A 20,578-nucleotide genomic window follows, 5' to 3' on the forward strand; every position below is an offset into this window, starting at 1 on the left:
CCATTCCCATACACACACTTTATGCTTTATTTGACAAATCTTTCTTAACCGAGTGCCTGCATAAAAAAATTCTATACCCAGAAACAGCTGAACAGTTAAGCAATGAATTTCCTTTTACCCACATGAAACCTTTCTTGAGATATTGCAATAACACACCTGTGATAGGGAAGTGCCAGCCTCATAAATAACAACTCAATGACAAATGTTATGAGATTATTTACTTTCTGGGCTTCATTATATACAAAACTCAGTAAAATAAAGTACAGTACATTCATTTTATACTGTATAAATCCTACTCATCCCACTTACATGACAAGAAAGTATTGTTAAATGGAAGACAATGCTGACAATTATTTTTAAATCAACACAAAAAGCTCACTTTAACAGCCTCAACTCAAAAAAAGAAGACATAGAATCAGTTAAGCAGTTTTAGTTAGGGGGGGGGGGGGGGGAGACAGGGGAAGTGTTAGGGGATGAGGTTATTCTTCATGCGGCCACAGGCGGCTGACCTTGAGGCAAATTTTAGCCTTGTTTAACTATAACACAGGCTGCAGCTCAGTCCTGGTGAGTCCCTTTGTTTTCTGTGCCTTGTGTGTTTTGAGTTGTGAAATATCTGAAGCAACGGGTGTGACTAATACAACAGATTTTTCCTCTAGAACATTTCTCAATCAGCACTGGTGTACAGCACAAACATAGCGCTGAAAGCAATCATCTCGCATTCAAAAATCATTAGCTGTTGATCTTGAAAATCCCAGCCCAACGCTCCATTTCATCTCACTGTCAGTGGACGTCACAGATTGCTCTTCCATTTGCTGCTCTGTGAAGATTCGTTCACTGCGGGAAAGAAAGGTTTACATTTGTGTCACAGCCAAATTTTCTAAATGACAGCAGCACAGTTATAATTAACCTGCAGTCCTAAAGTATAGTAACTAAAACTACCAACTCACAGTCGTATACCTCTGCTCACCATGCATGTTGAAGTTTACAACCTGTCTATTCAGACTCATCTGTTACAGGACAGAAATTGGTTTCATGAGGTCACAGTTACCTTGAACTTTGACCACTGATTTCTTATCAGTTCATCTATGAGTCTAAGAGAACACGTATCTCTGATATAATCATGTTCCTCCCTCCCTAGATATTCCTGATATATCACGTTCGAAAGAATAGGATGGATGTGAAGTCACAAAGACTTTGATCTTTGGTCACCAAAATCTAATCAGGCCTTCTTTGAGTCCAAGCAAACCTTTGTACCAAATGAGCAGAAATTTCCCAGCAGCAACAAAGAGCTGCTGCCAGAGCTGAGGCATTAAAAAAAACAACATGGTGAGATACGTCTATTTTGTTGGATCATATTTAAATCATTACAGTATCTGCTGGAACTTATTTGTAAAGGAAGTAAATGAGACCATACCCAGACTGATTCTGCCTTCTTTCTCCAGCTTCTTTAAGTGATGAACCAGGTTCACATTAGCTGCTTGGTGCAGGTGTTTAGGTGTGTCCTGAGAGAAAAGCAACACAAGTTTCAGTGTCATTTTTTTGTGATCCAGCCTCAAAACAGATCAGTCTGTATGGGATCAGGCCAAGGTCAAAGTCAATTGTATAGCACATGCTAAACCACCAGAGCTGAGAAAAGTGCTTCACAGGCAGCCATTAATAAAACAGAAACATTTCAAGAAACCGTTTAATTCTGCATTTAATTCCGAGTTATTATTAATCTCTCTCTTTTTAAGTCTATTTCTTGTAATATTGTTGATCATCTGATTAGCAGAAACAAATGCTCTGCAATGAGTGTGAACATCAACAAGATCAGACAAGTACAGCAGTGCCAGCCCATTTAGAATGTAATCAGAAGGGATTAGATTGCTTCCATGGTCAAAGATGGTAGAATTACTGGTAGAAGTCTACCCAGTCTACCTTTGACAACAAGCTGGAAACAGCATCAAAGGAAAAGAAGGTTTTTCCTGACCTTGTACACAATCTTGACAAGCTCCATGGAACTGAAAGGCTTTCCTGCTCCATCCTGAATGGCTGCCAGGATCTGTTGTTCTCTTTGGTCCCTGTGACTGATGTAGTGTCTGATCTTAGAGCCAGCATCCTGAACCACAGGTCCGTGGCCTGCACAGAGAACAGCAGCAGCAAGCTTTTTCTCCAGTCATCGGAAAGACTTTGTTAAATGAATGCACGTCAGAGAGGCACAGCCGGTAGCTCTGAAACAAGTAAAGTCGATCAACGGACAATTTATTGGCAGCTATTTTGAAAATAAGGTAAATATTCACTGGTTTAAAAATAAAAAAAGAATTATTCGAGGCGTTTCGGTGAGTGAATAGGTGCGGATCTTAGAAGTGGAAGTCATAGAGTAACTTATAACAATGTCATGAAACACTCCTCGCAATAAATATGGAAAAGCAATTCACCATTATCTAATATAATGGAGACGATGATCTGTGATACAGCATGGTATCTGCAGAATGGTGTATCAAACTAGACTTACCTACATTTTTTTATTAAAATATACATTTCTCACTGGTGTAGTGATGATGTACCACATTGTGTGATTGTGTGCAAACAGGTTGAGGGGGGGGAAAAAAACATTATCCAGAGGGTTTTTTAAGAAATAAAACAGAGGGCCAAGCATCAGCGTATCCTTGCTCACCAGGGTAGATGAGGTCAGCCTCCGAGTCCAGCAGGATTTGCAGAGATTTCATGTAGTCGTAGAGGTCTTCAAACACGGCCGTGCCCTCGCCCAGGATGCAGTCTCCAGAGAAGATAGCCCGCTCCTCCTCCAGCACCAAGGCCATGTGGTCATCAGTATGGCCCGGAGTGAAAAGCACTCTGGGAAAAAGAAATGGCTCTCTGCTCAATTGTCTGATTGTAGATTCAGACAAAAGCCATGTCAGTGTGCAGAATGATAATAACCATAACTAAAGGAATATTAACAAATTTTATTTTTTGTTGGTACTGCAGCAGATTTCATGATATTGGTTTGTATATTTTCACCCTGAAAAAGTCTTTGAGCTATTGTTCTTCTGTGTATATTATGACAGATGTATTTTTAATGCTCTTTTATAAATTCACAACGTGTAAAAACTGAACTGACTTGAGTGTGGCTCCCTCCGTCTCAACAACATCTCCATCTTTTAGGTAATTGTAGTCTTTGCTTCCTGCTGTCTCTCTTGCTTTGTTGGAGCGAGGCAGTTTGCTGACTCGGACCTCAGAACCTGCAAGATAAAAAAAACCCCTAAGAAATGAATACTGACTCACTGAGTCTCTAAGCCAAAAAAGTACTGGCAGTTTTTGATTCACTAAACTAATAACAGATTTTTCATTAGAAGGTGGCTTTTAGATAGATTTCACGATTACAGTAATGATGAACGGTGAAGTAACCCAACTATACCCACACATTCAGGGGCTCACCAGTTATGTCCCTGCAGATATCTTCTACTCCACCTGTGTGGTCGTGATGCCAGTGTGTGACGATGATCTCCTGGATGCTGGTGCTGAACTGCTTCAGTGCCTGTTTCAGGCTGCTGATGTATTCAGGCACAGCAGGTTCCCCCGTGTCTATCAGCACCCGTCTGGAATATAATTGCTCATTATATATTCACCCAAAGGGTTTTAAAGGTAACTATGCATATTCATATATTCCAACTCTACCGATGAGTACTCCATTGTTCTGTCTTATAGTTGGCTATTGTTTTATAGCTGTTTTATTCACATTACAGAGAACTAAGCGCTCCTTTTCACTGCAAATGTAGTCTACTATTTTTGTTAAATATTACTCCAAACTATTATTATTTATTAGTGTATGAGTATATGCCGAAGAAACAAAAAGACCCTGGCAATTAATTTCACAATTTCAGCTTTGTTCCATCTGTCACCTTTATTATCCAGAAGCGCGAAAATGCTCAAGTTAAAAGATTTTAAATGGAATTTGGCATTAGCGCCCATTTCTACAAGCTAAGACATTGCACGGAAAAGGAGTGTCAAGTTTTTGGCCAGCTAGTCCCTTTCAAATACACATGAGCTAAACAGACAACACATTTACTCATGTTTCCTTTTGGGAAAATGATAAACGTCACTACTGGCTCGACTAGAGTCACCTTTTGCCCGTGCCGACCAGGTAAGTGTTGGTTCCCTGCAGAGTCATCGGTCCCGGGTTACAGCCCAAAACCCGAACCACTCTAGCAGACAACTGCTCTATGCGAGGAATAATGGCGCTCATAGCTCCAGCTGGCGTGAAGTTATCATCAGTACAAAATAACAAAACATACAGAAGTAAAAGTTCAGGAGAATCTCATACAGGATATAAAACTTGTTTACTTCCTGTACGTACTAAGGAAGATTTCAAAATAAAAGTCTTGAGCTCGCTCATCCGCGTCAGTGTTTTGACACGATCCTCTATCACCCATTTTAAATGTGTCACTTAAAGCTTGCTGTCAGTACTGCTGTGCGTTTTATCTTATGTTCTTTTTCACATTATTATTGTAACTTTATTTCATGCTGTACTTTACAGTATATCTTTTCAATTCGAAACTGACTGGGTAAACCTATCGCATCTTTACATCTCCCACCACATCTGACTGACTCACATTTTCACACGTGTACTTTTGATAGGCATGTGTGGATTGTGGGGAAAAAGGTTTCTGTGGTTTTACTGCTCTTTGTTGTCTTTGTTGTTAATGTCTTTGTCACTACACAGCATTTTCGTGTCACTTTCTTAGATATTTTGCAGGTTAAAACAAGGACCTTCTTTTCTTTGGGTCAGTACTGCTTGAGCCCATTCAACAAACAACCCATGTATATTAGTGCCATATATGAACATAACCCAGTTCTATATAATTCGAATTATTTTATAGGAGAAAAATAATGACAGCTCCAAAAATCCTGGTAAAGACTAAACCGGTCTTTTACAAGCAATAGTACAAACCAAACACTAGATGGGGCCATTGTCCAGTTTGAGTCACCTCATACCCAGGCTGGCACATTGTGAATATATAATTAAAAATCCAAGATTATCAGTGTTTGTCAGACTGAGTATTATTAAGGATAATCACGCTTTGTAACTTTATTAATTTTAACCTCAAATATGACAACTATCTGGTCGAATGGCTAATGTTGCTGTCATTAATCCTGAAAGTTGAACTATGGGCGGTTTCAGGTCAGTCAAAATCATTAAAAACTGTTTGAAACAGGGTAGTTAATGAAGTTTCATATATATATTTGGGAATACATTAAGAAAGTTTTGCAATTGTTTTAAGGGAATTTTGCAGCAGGCCCATGGACTGAACACATAGGATGAGAACAGCTTTACAAAAATATTATTATTATTATTATTATTATTATTATTATTATTATTATTATCATTATTATTTAAACTGCAGCACTAATGCTATGTTTAAATAAAATAAATACTCTGATTTGTAGTCCAGTGGGTTCACGTGTACACAGAGATGTTATGAACTAGCCTTCTCTGAGAAGCTCATTGGTTTATTGGCTCATTTGCTTCGTTTGCTCATTCATTAAAAGTGTGTTCATGTTTGGTAGTTTGTCTATGTAGCAATTTGTGTGCATTAGTCAGTAGAAACCACACATATATATCTTTTACATAAGTACAACAAGCTTGAAAAGACAAGCTAGTGTATTCTAAGAGGAATTATGTCCATTGGATGAGCAGAAGAGTGCTGCTTTAAAAAACAAACAAACATTTGCATGCTGGTAGTATTTGACCACTTCAGGCTTTTATCAGAAACCTTTGAGGACTTTGCTTTGATTCTCCATTGTCTCTTCTTGGAGACAGTAGAGGTGTTCCAGGAATGTCCTACATCAAGCCCTGCTTTGCTCTTTTAAGCCCAAAAAATAAGAAAACTTGCTTATAGGTGCTATAAGACATGATCCTGGAGGCAATTTGGGAATGAAATTCATTATATTTTGTTTGAATAAATGTGATTTGACACTTAGAATTAAGTTAGGTGCTATTCCCACTCTGTACCCATCAATGCCATAATGCCTGACAATGTAATTAAAAGAGTTATTTTGTTCTGCTTTTCATTTCATTTTCTCATTTAATCAGCTGTCCCACTGCCTCGTAGATTTCACCACAATGACGCCCAATCAAAGCAAATGTTCTGAAATCTATGTAACTGTACATCAGCTAGATAGTACAACGGATAACGGTGCTACACAGTATTAGAAGTTAGCCTTACAGAAAGTACTCATTTGCAGAATATTGTTGTTAGTTTTGTTGGATGTCTGAATAAGTGTGCTTTGCTAAGTTTTCTCTTTGGATGATAGTTTAATCTTCAAGATGAGATTAAACGTGCATCTCTCTTTTACAGCCGGGCTGGTGAATTTCATATGAATAGTTTACAGAGTCAACAGTATGTTTGAAGAGTTAGTGCAAAAACATTGCAGAGATAAGTGCGTATGCTTAAAGATGCTACCAAAATCACACATGACACATACTTGGAATCAGTTTTTATCATTTTAAATTCTTAATTAAAGCAGATCTCAAGAGCTTTATCTTTTCATACACTCAGATTAAACATGGTGAGCTATGCATGCTGACAGCCTCTGCTTTGTTTCCTATAATGAGCAGGGGATCTCTTACAGACTAAGATGGAATCAAAAAGTTGTGAGATATGCAGTGCAAGTGGGCGTGATGACAAGCAACTTTCTAAACAGTGGACTGTAATTGGTAAGGACTAGAAAGTACACAGTTTAGCACTAAATGTCAGTTGTAACTCCATAGCTTGTTGGCTTAAGTTGTGAACAGTTTGTAACAATATGTCCACATTCATCATAAGAACAGAGGGGAATCATTTAAAGACTCAAGACTGTGTGTCAGATGGGGACCTTCTTTTTTATTTTTTGTTTTGTTTATTTTTTTAAACATCACATGAAGTTCTTGAGGGAAATTCAGTACAATAGTGAAGTAAAAAATAAATCAGCAAGTTAAAGTTTCACTCAGGTTTCATGCCCCTGGACTAAATCATTCATGTTTAATGATTGACTGATTATTAGGCATCGCTACAAACTTGTGTTGAACTCATGAAGCCAGGATTTTCAAAAAGACAAGGAAAGGTAGAAGGCACCCTTCTTACTCATAAAGGACTAAATGTTCTTTTTCTGAATGTCTTTTAACCCTATAATCTTTAAAGTGCCACATAGATAAACTGAAATAAAGTTTCCTTTGGTGAGAGTGGGTGGAAAATCTTGTTCATTAATCTGTTAAAGTTTTATTGTTTGGGTTTCAGGTCTTTACTGTGTGTTAAATTCAGCTTAGCCGTCAGTGGATTTTTATGGAGGGATATTTTATTTGTGTCTTCTGTAATTTCCTTTTTAACTGACCAACACATTCTTGGCTATTACTATTCTCTTAGTACAGGAAATAAACTCTACACCTCTTCTGTAACCTCCCTCCCACATCACTTTATGAAGGGAAATACAACACATGATTATTTCCAAGGGGCTTTCCATTATGTTGAGGTCATTAGGTATTTTCCTGAGTGCATGACCAGGATTCCTACATGCATTACAACATCAGATCGATGCAGTCAAACGAAGCCAAAAGCAGATCGAGATGCAGCGATAAATTGCCCGATGGACGACTCACACATCCCCCTTAACACCTTGTCTGATATTTGTCTCCCATAAATCATGACCCATAAAATCAGGCATAAAAGAGGGAAGGATTCAGCTCTCTATAATATTTACAGGTGGAATAAGTGGAGGGGAAAGCAGCGAGACATTATTTCCCTAAATGAAATAGACCCTGGCAACTGGGGAATCCAACGGCCCCACCCTCCCCTCTCTCTCTCTCTTTGTAATTACACAACATAATGGTGGTGCAGTCGGCCCGTAATCTCCCATTATAATCAGTCTCGGCTGCCTCCACTCGCTCTCCACCATGGTTTCTAATTCAATATAAATGTAAATGACTGGGGGAGAGAAAGAGGGTGGGAGAGGAGCTCAGGAACAGTATAGAGTGTAAATGTGGGAGTCTGATCTCACGACAAATCCGCACTCATCTTTACGAGGAGCTGTGTTCATACTTGTAATAATTTATACAAACTGGGTATTGAGTGAGAGGCCCGCAGACTGCTCCTGTGGTCTAAAGCAGACAGTGGGTTGTCATGGCATCTTAATTTGAAAGCTTAATGAGTAAAACTTCAGTGGACTGACACATTAAAGATCCAGATCCTATCATGGAGACGATTTTGGTTTTAAATGTCCATTTTTATGGACTAGTAGTTTTTGACTAAAGTTTTTGTTCTGTTTCATCTTCAGAGGCTCAAAATTAACTGGTCAAGCTAGCATTATGTTAAATATAAGGGTTGCTTTTGCAGTACGCTTTGTGTCAGTACCCATTCGCACTGTGAAGTCTAATCAGTTTTGCAGCATTTGGCTGAATCTGAGCAGAGAGAATAACCCTGTGCACTCCAGAGTTCATCCTACTGCTTCTATCAGCAGTGACATCATTGACCCATGGGCTGATTCCACATCCATGTCACATTACCTCCGTGTTGTCCGACAGATAATGTTTTATACTTTTTCTTTATCATAGTTTTCTCTTCCTTATATTCTGGTGCAAGTTGATCTTGGCTTTATTTGTCCAAATAATGTTTGTTGTTGTCTGTAACTGTAGGTGGTTTGCACCTTGTTGTAGACCCTCTTTACCTCCACTGGTGACAATGACACGCCTACCTTTTTGAGAGTGTTCTTGGCTTTGTTGGATGTTGTGAAGCTGTTTTTCTTAACCACTTAAATTACTATTTCATCGTGCACTTCTGTTATCTTCTATGGTCTTTCACGCCTTTGTGTGTCAGCCAGTGCATTACTTCTTTTTACAAATACAGCAGATTACTGATTTTGGTCACTCCTAAAGTCTCTCCTACCTCTCTAGTAGGTTTAATTTCATTTCTTCAGCCTAATGATGGCTTACCTCATTTGCACTGGCATCTCTTCGGACCTCATATTCAGTTCTTTTGAATTAACTTCAGATATTATCTGTTTCATTTGTCATGAAATAACAAGGGAACAGGCCTCACCTGGCCATGATACTGTCAGTCAGTTGTCCAATTAATTTTGAGCCTCTGAAAATAGGAGACTATGAATAAAAATGGATGTAAATGCTAGACAGTTGAGCCGTTGTTTTGTAAAATCCCTTGAATTAAAGCTGAAAGTCTGCACTTTAGTCGCATATTGTTTGATTTAGAATCTACTCTTGTAATGCGCAGAGGCAAAAGTAGAAAAACTGTGTCTTTTAAAGACTAAGATCAGAGGGGAAATTGCCATTATTCTCACAGCCCTGTGCAATTACAAAAACAACATCTGTTTACTCTTACATTATTACAACATTATAATAACTGCCATTTCCCATAGGCTTATTATGTGTTACTACTGAGAAAAGAAAATGACTTGAGGAATTTCAGACAGCAATCTCTTCTCCATATTTAATTCATATAATATATCTCTTTGGAATGAAACCCCTCATCTGTCACATAGGCTTTGACAAAAGATGATATCGAGTTAATATAAAATTCACCTAATATAAAAGATCCCACCGAACATGGCACCTCTGATACCTGCAAAGTAAGTGTGAAAAATCTAGTCGCAGCTTCAGTCTGCAATGAGAAATGAGGCAATATGTTACTAAACTGTATCGCAATTCATAATTCAAAATGCTGCGTAATTAACTTTCTCCTCTGGAGCCTTAATGTGATACCAAATTAAAGTAGTAGAGAGGGAGAGATGAATGAGATAGAGAGGAGAAAGGAGATGGTAGAGAAAACATACCGTGGTAAAGAGAGGTTATAGAAGTGGGGAAGAAAGGAGAAGCATGTCTCCTTTAAAGCCTTTTATTTTCATAGTGTAATATTAACTTTTACTGTTGTAGATGATTTCTGAGGATGCAGCAATGAAATCTCTGCCATCGCAGAGAAGGCTGAGATAGGATAGACACTTTCTCATCTCTATACACCAGGCTGATTCCTGCCTCTTGGCATAGCTGACAGATTTCTTTCACAAAAATCGTTAGTGAAAGGAGACTATGTCCCATAAATGTAAACTGCAGATGGCAGTTACTGCATTTGAATAATTTTGTGCGTTTTAATTTACAGATTTTTAACCGTTTTCATTTAATTTTACTAAGCGAATCATAGATTAAGTCATAGATTTAAAAAAAATAAAATAAATGAAGAGTTGCGACCATGATGTCATTGCTTTGCAGCGTTCTGAAGCCTGGTGCTGAGTTTCTGGCCGTTTTTGGTCTCGTTTTTGTTTTTAATTCAGGACACATCTCCTTACACTTTAGGAGCTTAAAATTAGCAACTGATACCAGGTAAGTGCATACTGAGGTCATGCATGAATTGAGCAGTGGGATTATTTGCTCAGACTGTTGCACAACTTCTCCAACTATTCCAACTTCTCCAGCAAGCAGAGGAGTTTCCCCCCTGCTTGCTGGTGGTTTTGCTAAAACAAAAAGGTCACTGACTGATTTCTAGAAGGTTAACTGAAAATTCACACCAGTAACATAAGCATATTGTCTATATTACAACAATTTGCTTACAACTTTTCAAAGTTATTTTTGAGCCAATGAAAACCAGGCCAACAGAGACTGATATGATTGTGATACATCACAGCAAAACTTTACTACTTTTGCAAAGTTTGGCATATTAGACAGCTGCCTAGCTGGCGAGCAGTTAGAAATATTTGATTAGATTGTGTGGCACTATGCCTAAACCAGCTAAATCAGTATTATATGTAATCAGTGTTGGGGAGTAACGGAAGACATGTACCGCCGTTACGTATTTAAAATACAAAATATGAGTAACTGTCAGGTTAAGGCTGTGTGCAGGCAGGAGTGGAAGTAGAAGGACCCAATGTGCAGACACTCGGAGGCAGAAAGTAAATCAAAACTCAGCTTTTATTGCTGGATGGCAAAAAGTGGCAAACGTAACAGAAATCCCAAAAAACTTACATGACCAGGCAGCCGGCACACACAGCATAAATGAGAGTAGATCACAACACAGACACAAAGAAACACAGGGCTTAAATACATAGAGGGAGCAATCAGGGAATGGGTAGCAGGAGGGAAACACAGCTGGGGCAAATCAGGCCTAACGAGACAAGGGGAAGCAAAACCAGACACATTAACATCAGACATGGACTTTCAAAGTAAAACAGGAAACATAACACAGACTCACAGGCAGGCACTATAACAAAGGGAACAGACACTGACTGGACGTGGGGAGACAGCAACTATGGAACACAGACAGAAAACCAGAACACTAAAACTCTAACCAAACCCCACCCAGAGAACCTTAACTAAGAATAATCCTAAAACCCATAAAGCAAAGCTAGAATATAATGAAATAACAAAATCAAAGAACCAAAAACACAAAACACTGGGTCAACGACCCAGGGACCCTAACAGTAACTGTATTCCGTTACAGGTACCGTTTAAAAAGGTGGTATTTAGAATACAGTTACTTTGTTGAAATAAATGGATTACACGGCGGTACTTTCCTGTTTCATATTGTGGCGGGTCAGGACTGTTTCGGTTCTGTTTGACAGTAGTTCCAGGCGGCAGCGTTGCGGTTGCCATGGTTACAGAGTGACGCTCTCGCTCTGCGTGTTTCCTGGGTGAGAGAGGCCTTTTTGTTGTTGTTGTTGTTGTTGTGCTAAGCTAATAGGCAGAATGCTACAGGTATAGCTCTAAAGAATGTGGCCTCATGGGCAGTGTAGTCCGTGCTGCAGGGAGAATGGACTGCCATACTCGTTATGTGTCTGTGAGCGCGAGGTGGGAGAAAAAGGAAAGTTGAAAGGTACGAGTTGTCATCGAGCAAAAACGGGAGCTGGAAGCATGTAAATGTAATAATAACCACTGCAGCCAAGAAGAGTGCCTGACGAGCCCAGTTGTAAGTAAGCTATTAAGACTCGACTGTAAGCTGTGCTCGTGTTTTCCTCCGAAACAATAAGTTCCGTTGCAGCAGCCTTTCAACGCCTCTCTCTGTCTCTCACAAGCAGAGTTGACCCACACAACAAAGTAAAGCTATTTTTTGGCTAGGAGCCCGACAAGGAACCCGACGTATTAGCCAGAGGTCCCTTTACCTCCAGTAATAGTAATAAATCACACAGCAATAGTACATTCACGTTGTTGTAAAATGCATGATAATATGTTAAGTAATCCAAAGTATTCAGAATATGTTACTCTCATTGAGTAACGTAACGGAATACGTTACAGAATACATTTTAGGGCATGTATTCTGTATTCTGTAATGGAATACATTTTAAAAGTAACCTTCCCAACACTGTATGTAATGCATCCCAGACTCCAGAATGTTTCAGAACCCCTGCACCAGGCAAATTAAATATAATGCATTTGGTGATATTTATTTTCAATGACATTCTTTAAGTGAAGCTACAGTCGCTGTACAGCTGAGTGGTATCTAAGAGTAAGGCAGAAAAAGAGTTTCTAAAATGTGGAAATAAAAAACTACAAATTTGTCCAAGCATGTATGGAACATCTTTAGTGAATATGGATGTAATCTCTTAAAGTAGCATGCTTGTATTAACACCGTTGCGTAGGTGTACAGGTGCAATGTGCAATTCAATGTGTTTGAATATTCAGTAACACCTGTAAGTATGTACGCGTATGCTTGCACATCTACCTAAAATGGAACCAGCATGTTAGTGTCTATGTAAGTGTGTCTGTGTCTGTGTATTATTGTGTGTGCTCACAGTTGTCAGCATTCAGGCAATGCCTCCAGATGCAACCCAAGGTGAGAGACAGCTATTCAGCAGCAGACACAAGCTCCCTCCGGACTAAATTAAGGTGACTCTCCACTGACTCACTGTAATCATACAGGCAGAGACCTTAACAGAACATGGGTGGACAAGGATGCAGACAAGGATTTGGAGGATTGTTGTTGTGCAGAAGTACAGAGTAAAAAGAAAACTTTCAAAACAGTGGCACTCTGCTCTCGAAAAGATCTCTTCACTTAGCGATGTTGGCACAGATGCAATGAACCATAGCAGAAAATGAGCTAAAATTCATCCAGAATTAAGGTGTAATGCCAAAATGATTTAAAATGTCGTGTGTTTACTGGGGCTCCAGCTATTACTGCTCTCACAAAAGCCCTCAAGCCTTTAGGTTAGGATGTTACAGGTGTATGACACCTGTAACAATGTAGCGCTTAGTTTGTGAGGTTACTACGGATTGCTGCGGTTTTAGCTTTTGCTTTCAAGCTCAAATTAACTGATTTGATGCATCTTGTGACATGAGTCTTGTTTCGTAATTAACTTCTGACGTCCAGCTGGGATGGGCTCCTGTCATCCTGAATTGGATAAATGGAAGAAAAGGACTGTTAGGAAATGTTCCTGCGTCCAGGATTTCTGCTACAGAATCACACTTTTTAATGCAGTGTTACCTGAAGGCCAGATCATGACCAGTCAGTGTTTCTTTTTACTTAAAGTACTCTTTTAGTACTAAAGTTAAAAGTTCTCTTTTAATAATGTGATGGTCCCCAACAGATCCCTGAGCAAATAGCCCAGAAATATCATTCCAAACTATTAGCTCACCTAAGTTTGACAGGGTGACAGTTCTCTTGCTATATTCACTCTAAAAGACTCAAACTCTCTTTGATGTTTTTGTACAGTCAGAGTAGTCAGGTTTGACTTTTTTTTGGTTCTTTTTTTTCTTCAGTTTTACGCACTTTCCGGTCTTTTGTTCCTCTGTCCCAACTTTGACACCTTTTGGGATCAAAATGACCACATATTTAAAAAACAACAACAACATGATCTATTTTCAGAGTTTCATATGTTGTCATTCTACTATGGTCAGTTAGATGTAGTGTTTAAATAATCTGCAGAGCATGCTATTTGACTTTTAGTTAAAGTTTACACATCTTCACAAGTTTTTTGGAAATAAGAATGTGGTTACTAATAATTCTGCAAGATAATTCCATAATTCTAGATAGTTTATGTTGTCAAATTATTTGCAAAAGAGTGTGTACACAGGCTAAAAATGGAAAAGCAGTTTCTCTGAAGAACCTGGGTAGGATTGGGCAGAAATCCTAAAAACAGACCAATTATTAATGACTAATATGTTTGTGTATCCAAAGCCCGACATGTTTTTTGATTTTGCTGTTCAAAATAAAAACAAAACAAAACAGTAAATTACTTTATCTTAACTTAATCTTATGTAAATGGTCACCGAAACACCAGATAAGTTGTAATCAACAGTTGAAATAGTCCCAAACAAATAGAGTTTTTTACTTTTAACATCGGTGTTCAGCTGTTTTGTTTTGTGGATCTACAATATACATTTGTTGCTTATACAACATGACTCCAGTAATCATTGTCAGACTTCTACAAACGACTTTCAGTGACATCTTATGGCCATTGGAGATAAAGCAGACAGACAGATGTCACAGAGACAGAGAGGAAGAGTTAGACAGGCAGGCAGACAGGACGGACGGTGGGCTGGTGTCTAACACGGTCTGATTTGGAGACCAGTCAACTAGGGGGAAACTGTCAAACACTGGCAGGAAGCTGCTGATTAATCTGAGCAGTGATGGAGAAAACCCCCCAGAGAGAGCTGAGAGGGAGTGAGAGAGGGAGAATGAAGGACAGGAGAGGAAGAGAGGAATCCAGCAAAACATGACGAGGTGTGAAAAAGGAGAATGACAGAGGGCAAACTATCCACTGTTATGTTCTAGATATTTTTTTAATGATTTTTATAGAATTGATTCAGTGGTGCCGCTCATCCAACACTCCTGCCAATACAGTGGATTGAATAGAAATTGAACTGAGCAGAACGACTGAGGAGCGGATTGAAAGTGGAATATTAAAAGACAAGGCAGACGGGATAGAAAGGCAGTGATGAAAAGAAGACGGCTGTAAAAAGATGGAAAGGTGTGAAACAAAAAAAGGACAAAGTATTTGGAGGAAATTTGATGTGGAGAATGTGAGAATGTCATGAAAGGTGTGAGATATGACAGGACGAAAGAAAGTTTGGTGTTCTCTCAAACAGGTTTGCGCTTCACTTTGGCATATAGTCAACCACCAAGCAACACTTATTTTGACAAAACAGCAGTTAAAAAAAGAAGATAAAAAAAGAAAGAAAATGATTTGCACTCCTCGCTCCTGCCACCCACACTGGATTTGGGTGGAAAACTGGATGTGTGACAGGTAAACCTGGGCTATTTAAAGAATGGGCACCAGTGTTTCTTTCAGTTTTGATCGCCAACCAAGTATCTATTCATTCCATTACCAACGATTACTCCGATCCAATTCGCAGTGGCAGGTAGTCTAGAAGTCCTGCTTTGCTGTCATGTCCTTCCGGGTAAATGGGATGTGCAAACACTGAAGTGTGTTGTGTGTCTGCCCCAGGGTCTACCCCGATCCTGCAATACCTTCACAGAGCATGTATATCAAATGATTGAATCAATTCCACACTTCAATAACTTTGCTCATTTCAGCTCAAAGATGCGGTTTATCTCTAAGATAACTCTAGACAGCCAGTGTTCGTGGTGCTGTCTTTATTTTTCCCTGGGCAAACGTGATGGTGGCTGAACTTACTCTTCTTTACAGTTTGCGGCGGAAAAAAAAACTGACCACTAGCTCCCATCCAGCTCAATAATATTCAATATTTGCTGCATTTCTCTTTTCTTATTTACTGTTTTGGAGAATAGAGCTATCAATATTTGATGTGAACTGAATGGTGAATGTGTTTGTGGAGTGAGCTCTGCCTTTGCAGAAAGGAAGATAAAAATGTTCAGCGTCTGTCCAGCTTACCAAATATGACAAAACTCTTTTCAGGTTGATCTGTTTCCTAAACTTGGCCTTCATCTTTTGTATATCTGCTCAGGATATTACCCACCTTTGGTTGCATCGTGGAGCTTATCATTCTGTAGAAACTAACAGCAGGTGAATTTAGCTATGTGTAGAGATAAGAGTAGGTGGACAAAAGGCTCCTGTGTGTTGTCGGTGTGGCAGTGGAGATATTTCACAGCGGCTTGAAATACAAGCAGCAGCCTCCGTGGCTGAAAAATGAAACCAATGTGTAACTGCCAAAAATCTAAACTAAAAAACCTGACGCCACAGATCATTTTCAACAGCTAGCAAGGCAAACTGTGTGTCAAATTACACTGGGCAGCCACGGCCAGTTTGAGGTGCTGATGCATGTAGCTGTGGCTACTTGCTGCTAATGTGAGTCACTGAATGTGAACTCATATAGGTAACGTCCTTTTAGAGCATTAGCATAATCAGATAAAACGCTAAAACTAATTAAACTGTAGCCTGCTCAGGGTTTTGTTGTCTTTTTGACAAATGTAATTGCGTTATTTTGTTTATGTGTTACTTCAGCACTGATTAGCAGATGTCTATGTCCATACGACACGCCTGTAGTGTCTGTGGATGTTCCTTTTGAACCAAGCTAGTGTTAGCTAATAAAATCATCCATACATTCTCTTAACTAATTCAGAATCTGTGGGTGGGCTGGGCATTGTCCCAGCTGTCATTCGGCAAGAAGTGGAGTGCGCCGTGGACAGGTCATCAGGACTAACACACATCCAGACCCAGAACCTTCTTAAGTCAGCAGTAATGAGCACTGTCCCTCATGATAAAATCCAAACTGCCACAAATCCAAACTGCCACAAATCAAGGTTTCACAAGGGTAGCCCCCCCCCCCCCCAAAAAAAAAAACATTGGGCAGTGTCCATCTTCTATATACAGTCTATGTTCACACACACACAAAACATCAGTGCTGCTGGCTGCCAGATGCGCAGATAGCTTGCACAGACAACATGAAACAAGCAATCTCATTTGTGTGGTCATCATCCACAGTTAATAACGTTAGGATTAAAGATCAAATGATAAATCAAGAGTTTCACTATTTGTATCTTTTGGTTCTTCATTCTGAGGAGCATCTTGTAGTGCAATGCAGTGTTTTCTATGAGCACCTAAAGAAAGAATGGCACAAAGTAGCTCCCGTTCAGACATTTCGCTTTAGCGAGAGCTCAGGTTGACAGTAATGGGTGCATCATCACCTGTGAGTGTTCATTTGTATGCACCATGTTGTACCAGCTGTGGAAAAAAAAAGATTTTATCTTATGGTTTAATGTTGAGATTCACTCACTATCTGAATTTTTAAACATTTAAAGTTTACAGAAACTATTGACAGAGGAGAAGTCATTTTTTCAGCTCCCTGTTTTCCTCGTCTTTTCCTTTCGACCTTGGCTATGTAAAACAGCATTTTTTTATTCCCCATTTATGCCATGTTTTCTTTATTTAAATACAAAACGGCCACAAATTTTTTCAGTCAGGCTTTTTAAGATTGCTCCTTCTCAGTTGTATGTTTCTTGGCATTCTGCATTGCAACTTACGCATCCACTCACATTTGGCTGATGCAGAAACAAATAGAATATATTCTATATATAAAACAGAGAGAGAGCGATTCACAATGTCTGCTCTCATAGGAATGTGTTTTCTTCTCTCTTCACTGGTCATCGTCTGGTTCAGATAGGCTTTCATTACACTGTCATTTGTTTCACCTCTCTCCCTTCAGAAAATCACATCCAGACAAACACAGAATTCCTTTGAAATGGCACCGCAGCCATCAGCGACTCGAGAGATTTGCAATTCAGATTCAGATCATTGTGGCAAGAGAAAAGGTTTAAATATTAAATATCCAAAAGTCCAAACCTGATCCTGGTTGATTGCATGTCATGTCAACTGTGAGTTTCCTTTAATTACTTATTTAGTGTGTCGTGGGTGACTCACCCTGATGTACGAATGCACTACAAGAGATCACCTGTCGAGGGACTCGATGTTCTCTATTCTGATCTAAATAGAGGTAGTGCTCCTCTCGTTGTCAGGCATTTTAATGGTGTCAGCCCACACACAGATGTGAGCGTATGTGACTACATGCATAAAAACACTGTATCATTTTTATAAATAGACCTGCATGCAAAAGGATGTAGAGGGATTCAGTTTAACTCATGCTGGGTTCATCCTCTGAAAAAATAACTGCAAAAACAATACAAGTGAAGTCACAGAATATTTGATTTTTAAAATTTTATTTTTATACATGATTGAAATGATTAATTAATCACGTGACATGACTTTGTATTTCTTTTTATTTGGTCAACTAACTACTTGCTACATTGTGCAATGTGTCTATAGCCAGTGGCCAAAAACTCCAATCATCAAATAGCCACTTGAAGCTGGTCCAAAAAATTAGTCAATTCCAATAGACTGATGTCAAATGGACAATTTTACAGCAAAAAATAAATTTTCAACTTGGTCAAAACTGTACAGGTATTATTTTTTAATAACCGACTTGAACCCGAACCACACAGAACTGGATCTCGTTTGTCCAAAGATAAATGTAATTTGTTCCTTATCATATTTTTGGTGAGAAATGATATTTATCCATGAGCAGGTATCTGTGTCTGTGCAATGCATCAACACAGTCACTGTGCATTTTCTTTTTTGGCATGGACCGTAAAATGGTGTAGACACTGCATCGGCACTAAACACGCACAAGAGGCATCCGTGGCAGTACCATTTGTAAAAGTATCTGGGAAGATGAAGCTTTTTAAACAGATTTCCATCTATTTTACCTTAACTGAGAGGAAACAGTGAACAAAAAGAGAAAAAAATAACAGAAAAGAGATGGAAGAAAGTGAATTTCTCTCAAAAATAACTGTGGTAGCTAAACCACCACATTCTGCACTTTTAAAAAGAAAAACAGACCTCAGACATATCATTTAATTTCTGTAGGCTCTTCATTTTTTTTTTTTTTTAAGTTTTATCATTTTATATTTATATATATACAGTGGGGCAAAAAAGTATTTAGTCAGCCACCAATTGTGCAAGTTCCCCCACTTAAAATGATGACAGAGGTCAGTAATTTGCACCAGAGGTACACTTCAACTGTGAGAGACAGAATGTGAAAAAAAATCCATGAATCCACATGGTAGGATTTGTAAAGAATTTATTCGTAAATTAGGGTGGAAAATAAGTATTTGGTCACCTCAAACAAGGAAAATCTCTGGCTCTCACAGACCTGTAACGTCTTCTGTAAGAAGCTTTTCTGTCCCCCACTCGTTACCTGTATGAATGGCACCTGTTTGAACTCATCATCTGTATAAAAGACACCTGTCCACAGCCTCAAACAGTCAGACTCCAAACTCCGCCATGGCCAAGACCAAAGAGCTTTTGAAGGACACCAGGAAAAGTATTGTAGACCTGCACCAGACTGGGAAGAGTGAATCTACAATAGGCAAGCAGCTTGGTGTGAAAAAATCAACTGTGGGAGCAATCATCAGAAAATGGAAGACATACAAGACCACTGATAATCTCCCTCGATCTGGGGCTCCACGCAAGATCTCATCCCGTGGGGTCAAAAAGATCATGACAACGGTGAGCAAAGATCCCAGAACCACACGGGGGGACCTGGTGAATGACCTGCAGAGAGCTGGGACCAAAGTAACAAAGGTCACCATCAGTAACACACTACAACGGCAGGGAATCAAATCCCGCAGTGCCAGACGTGTTCCGCTGCTGAAGCCAGTGCATGTCCAGGCCCGTCTGGAGTTTGCCAGAGAGCACATGGATGATACAGCAGAGGATTGGGAGAATGTCATGTGGTCAGATGAAACCAAAGTAGAACTTTTTGGTATAAACTCAACTCGTCGTGTTTGGAGGAAGAAGAATACTGAGTTGCATCCCAAGAACACCATACCTACTGTGAAGCATGGGGCTGGAAACATCATGCTATGGGGCTGTTTTTCTGCCAAGGGGACAGGACGACTGATCCGTGTTAAGGACAGAATGAATGGGGCCATGTATCGTGAGATTTTGAGCCAAAACCTCCTTCCATCAGTGAGAACTTTGAAGATGAAACGGGGATGGGTCTTCCAACATGACAATGATCCAAAACACACCGCCCGGGCAACAAAGGAGTGGCTCCGTAAGAAGCATTTGAAAGTCCTGGAGTGGCCTAGCCAGTCTCCAGACCTCAACCCCATAGAAAATCTGTGGCGGGAGTTGAAAGTCCGTGTTGCTCGGCGACAGCCCCAAAACATCACTGCTCTCGAGAAGATCTGCATGGAGGAATGGGCCAAAATACCAGCTACTGTGTGTGCAAACCTGGTAAAGACCTATAGTAAACGTTTGACCTCTGTTATTGCCAACAAAGGTTATGTTACAAAGTATTGAGTTGTATTTTTGTTATGACCAAATACTTATTTTCCACCCTGATTTACGAATAAATTCTTTACAAATCCTACCATGTGGATTCATGGATTTTTTTTTTCACATTCTGTCTCTCACAGTTGAAGTGTACCTCTGGTGCAAATTACTGACCTCTGTCATCATTTTAGGTGGGGGAACTTGCACAATCGGTGGCTGACTAAATACTTTTTTGCCCCACTGTATGTAGAAAGAGAGATGCCACTGGAATGGAAAATTTGATATGCTTACCACAAAAAAGCTTCGGCATTTGACAGAAACATCTCAACAACATCTCAAATCACTTTACTGTGAAACAGCATCTCTACTTTTGAAT

The 20,578-nt window shown here is 39.4% G+C and overlaps 1 protein-coding gene across 1 annotated transcript; it reads right to left on the reverse strand.

The window, feature by feature from the left end:
- Positions 1-607: 607 nt before the first annotated feature.
- Positions 608-4,323, reverse strand: lactb2 (lactamase, beta 2). The gene is made up of 7 exons (XM_080862012.1): positions 4,104-4,323; positions 3,418-3,578; positions 3,101-3,221; positions 2,657-2,835; positions 1,970-2,118; positions 1,415-1,502; positions 608-834 (listed from the first exon to the last, which is right to left on the reverse strand). Exons 1-7 carry the CDS (start codon positions 4,223-4,225, stop codon positions 791-793), a joined length of 864 nt encoding a protein of 287 aa, XP_080718138.1. The 5' UTR covers positions 4,226-4,323; the 3' UTR covers positions 608-790.
- Between the last annotated feature and the right edge of the window lie 16,255 nt (positions 4,324-20,578).

This window comes from Rhamphochromis sp. 'chilingali' (genome assembly GCF_963969265.1).
Source record: "Rhamphochromis sp. 'chilingali' genome assembly, chromosome: 16".
Taxonomy (NCBI): domain Eukaryota; kingdom Metazoa; phylum Chordata; class Actinopteri; order Cichliformes; family Cichlidae; genus Rhamphochromis; species Rhamphochromis sp. 'chilingali'.

Excerpts from the sequence above, each read along its gene's own strand:
- lactb2 (XM_080862012.1), bottom strand. The coding sequence starts at position 4,225 with ATGAGCGCCATTATTCCTCGCATAGAGCAGTTGTCTGCTAGAGTGGTT. Across the intron at positions 3,222-3,417 it reads TATCTGCAGGGACATAACTG|GTTCTGAGGTCCGAGTCAGC; the intron begins GTGAGCCCCTGA and ends TTTATCTTGCAG. Across the intron at positions 2,836-3,100 it reads ACGGAGGGAGCCACACTCAA|AGTGCTTTTCACTCCGGGCC; the intron begins GTCAGTTCAGTT and ends TCTTTTTCCCAG.